General features: G+C 63.5%; 1 protein-coding gene across 1 annotated transcript; it reads right to left on the bottom strand.

Moving 5' to 3' along the window:
* Positions 1 to 235: 235 nt before the first annotated feature.
* LOC103907286 (haptoglobin) lies at positions 236 to 2,264 on the bottom strand. Its single transcript, XM_009289433.2, has 5 exons — positions 2,180 to 2,264; positions 1,774 to 1,835; positions 1,520 to 1,621; positions 1,219 to 1,293; positions 236 to 1,037 (listed from the first exon to the last, which is right to left on the bottom strand). The coding sequence occupies exons 1-5, from the start codon at positions 2,182 to 2,184 to the stop codon at positions 274 to 276; spliced, it is 1,008 nt and encodes a 335-aa protein (XP_009287708.1). The 5' UTR covers positions 2,185 to 2,264; the 3' UTR covers positions 236 to 273.
* Positions 2,265 to 3,826: the final 1,562 nt, after the last annotated feature.

Here is a 3,826-nt window from a genome sequence, read left to right as displayed (position 1 = left end):
GGGAAGAACCCCACAGACACCCCCACACAGGGGAGAGGGGAGAACTCCAGAGAGCCCCAGGCACCCCCTGCGGACGAGGGCCCCCTAGCCACCCCCCCAGGGACTCCACACGGGCCCCCCAGGCACCACCCCACCGAGGGGCAGGCGCGTGCGCACGCTCACCCCCCTGCACGGGCACACACGTGCACGCCCCCGCAGTGCTGCAGACAGACAGACGGACAAACGGAGCCTGCAGCCAGGTGTGAGGCAGTTTTATTCCCCCATGGCTCCACCTCAGCCAGCCGCCACCGTCTCCTTGACCCAGCCCAGGACATGCTGCACATCCACGTATACGCCATACTTGGAGGACGTGCAGGTCTTGTCGTAGCTGAGGATGCCGGCCACGTACCAGGTGTTGTCATCAGGGTCCTGCACAGCAAAGGCGCCGCCGGCATCCCCATAGCACGTATCCTCCCGCAGCTCGCTCATGCCCACACAGAAGGTGTCATTGCTGAGGATGGGCTGGACCCAGTAGGACGCATTCCGTGCCTCATAGTACTGCCTGCACTTCTCGCTCTCTGCCACCGGCAGCATCACGTACTTCAGCATGTTGGGAAAGGCAAAGGTGGCGCCACGGCCCCAGCCCGAGACGTAACCCACCCGCCCCGGGTGCACATAGTCCTTCTGGGGCAGGCAGATGGGCATCACCTCTTCTCCGAGGAGCACCTTCTGCTTGAGCTTCAGCAGGGCCAGATCCACAGCCTCCGGGTAGCTGGGGTGCAGCACCACGCGCTCAATGCCCAAGGCAGGCTGCTCCCGGCTGCCCAGGAAGAGCTGCAGTGTAGGGGCAATCTCCTCTGGCTTGGTGTTCTCACTGTGGTTCAGGTAGACGTTCCTGCCCGTGGTCAGCAGCCACTGGTCACCAATGAGCGTGGCCCCCACGGTGAGGTTGTGGCGGGTCACCAGCCGGCCCTGCCAAGGGAAGCTGCCCTTCCCAGCCAGCAGGCCCCCGATGATGCGCTGCAACTGCCTGGGGGGGTTCTTTGGCTTCCCGCACACTGCATAGGGCAGAGCAGGGCCCTGGTGAGCCTTCTGAGGCCGGCAGGCACTGGATGCCTCCTGGCCCACAGCAGCCCCAGGGAGCAGCCCCTGCAGCCCTTCGGCTGCCCAGACGGACCATTCACAACCGCCCACCCACTCTGCCCCTCGCAGCCCCAGCCCCTGCTGCTCTGCTCTCACCTGGCTCGCAGACAGGCACCTCCTTGCCAGCTTCAGAGCTCACCCACACGTGATCCTCGTCACACTTGTATGTGCCTTTGGAGGGAAACCAGAGTCAGCACCCCTGCCCTGCAAGGCGGGGGAAGGGCCACGCAGCCAGCGAGGTGCGGAGTTACTTGTGCCTCCCCAGGGCTCGCACCCCCCAGGAAGGGCGGGCAGGGGGAGGGGGCTGCATCATCCGGCATTGGGGCAGCCCCATGCATCCCCTGGAGCCGGGGACAAGCCCCGTCCCTGATTGCTGTGCCCATGCCATGTTCCTCACCATCACCAGAGCCACGCAGCTGGTAGTACGGGTTGCAGCGGTACTTGATCAGGTGCTCCACGTAGCCATGTTCAATCTCCGCAGGCTTTGCACAGCTCCACTCTGCAGGCAGAGGATGCTCAGCTGGCCCAGAGGACCCAGCCCAGGACATAACCCCCACCTCTGGCAGGTCCCTCCCCAATTCCTTCTTCCCTGCCAAGCTGCCCCTGCCTTCATCCGAGCCCCAGTGCTCCCACCCTTGCCCTGGAAGGTACCCGTGGCAGTTGCAGTCTCCAGCACAGTCCAGGCCAGGCCAGCAATCAGCAGCACTGCAGGTCTGTAGGGAAGAGAGGGCACACTCAGCAGAGGGCTCCTACCCCCCTGCTCCCAGTCTGTGGACTCCACCAGGACCAATGCCCTGTCCCGAGGGCTCCCTCCCCAGGAGGGCAGAGGGCTGACCCCGCACCCCTGGGACTGCCCATCAGACACAGCCTGGAGAAGTCACGTGGGCCAGACCTGGACCCTGCTGCTGTAGAGGACGAGGCTGCAGTGTTGGGACTCAGAGCGCTTCCAGGCCCAACGTGGGTCCTGCCACAGCCCACAGCAGGGCCAGGTCCTCAGCCAGGCAAGCAGGACAGACACAGCACCAAGCATGCGCAGGGACACATCAACGTTGCTCACCCCATGCTCACAGCTCCCTCTCCTCACAGCAGCCTCCTTCTGCAGGTCAATGCTGTTCAGGGCTCCCTCCTCATGTCTTTTATTGCCACCTCCCTCGCCCTGGTGCAGCCCCATGTGGTCCAGACCTCCTGACCCCACTGCATGCAGCCAGCACCTTTCCCAGCAGGAGAAGCACAAAAAGCCTCACCCGGCTCACAGCTGGCCTGGCAGAGGCTCCCAGGAAGCCTGCCAAGTCCCCATGGGAAGCCAGTGTGCCAAGAGTTTCCGGGATTTTGCAGCTACAAATATGCAGGGAGGGACCTGGCTGCAGATACTGGTGCCCTGACGCTGTGACACCAGCTGAGGTTCACAGAAAGCAGAGCCAGCCCCTGCCCCCTGAAAAACTGCCCTGTGCCACCACCTAGAGCAGTCTTTGTGGGGGCACCCGGCAGCCCCACAGGGTGCAGGCAACCGCCCCAGTGCTGGCGGGTGAAGCCGGGGCACAGGAGCCGAGTGCCATCCCATCCTGTGCCTGGCTCTGCCTACAGCCAGGGTGCACCCTGCCAGCCACCCCGCAAAGCTGGGGTGCAGCGGGGCTCGGTGCCGCCAGTGCCCTGGGCAGCACCAGCCTGGCTGGTCGAGGGGTGCAGCATGTCCCATGCCTGCAGTGAGCAGGGACTGCGGCCAAGCCAACCTCTTCCCACAAGCAGCCACCCCTTCCCGCCCAGTGTGCTCCAGCCCCACGTCCTGGCAGCCCCTGGCCCCTCGGGTGCAGGTTGTTTGTCAGCAGAGGCAAGGGCCTGGCCCAGCCTTACGGGAACTCGTAGCAGCAATCGCTGGCCAGTGCCCAGCTGGATGTGGTCAGCCAGCAGCAAAGGCACAGGGCAGAGCACATCAGCCTGCTCCAACGAGCAGAGTCTGCTTCCAGCAGGAGCACAACCAAGGGGCAGCACGGAGGGGAGGGGACAGGCACCCACCATCTTACCTATCCCAGGGTGCCACTGTTGCAGTGAGGCCACCCCAAAACTATCTGGAGCATGTGGGGCCAGCCCCAGCCCTGAGCTATTGAAGCCTCGCCTGCTGGGGGTCTCACCAGCGCCCCTCCTGCCCCTCGGACGCTCCAGTCCTTCAGGCTCACGAGGGACATCTGTGTCTGGTCCCAGACACTCCAGAAGAGGGCTTTCCCATCCTGTGCAAGCTTCTTCCCATCTCATGGGGCGCCTGTCCCCCTAAATAATGCAGGGCTTGAGATCTCTGGCCCAGCACCAGTCATACTCATGCAACCACACTTGAAACACAGAAGGCTAGAGTCCAGCACAGGACACATCAGGGCTTGACAGCTTGATCCATGAACATCGAACAGATGTGATCCATGAACAGATCCACGCTCACAAGTCTATGGGGCCGGATGGGATCCACCCGAGAGTGCTGAGGGAGCTGGCGGAGGTGCTCGCAAAGCCACTCTCCATCATTTATCAGCAGTCCTGGTTAACGGGGGAGGTCCCAGATGACTGGAGGCTTGCCAATGTGACGCCCATCTACAAGAAGGGCCGGAAGGAGAATCTGGGGAACTACAGGCCTGTCAGCCTGACCTCGGTGCCGGGGAAGATAATGGAGCGGTTCATCTTGAGGGCGCTCACAAGGCGTGAGCGGGACAACCAGGGGATC

Source organism: Aptenodytes forsteri, unplaced genomic scaffold (genome assembly GCF_000699145.1).
Source record: "Aptenodytes forsteri isolate BGI_AS27 unplaced genomic scaffold, ASM69914v1 Scaffold269, whole genome shotgun sequence".
NCBI lineage: Eukaryota > Metazoa > Chordata > Aves > Sphenisciformes > Spheniscidae > Aptenodytes > Aptenodytes forsteri.
The sequence above is the reverse complement of the archived record's forward strand: the minus strand, read 5'-3'. Positions and strand labels throughout refer to the sequence as shown.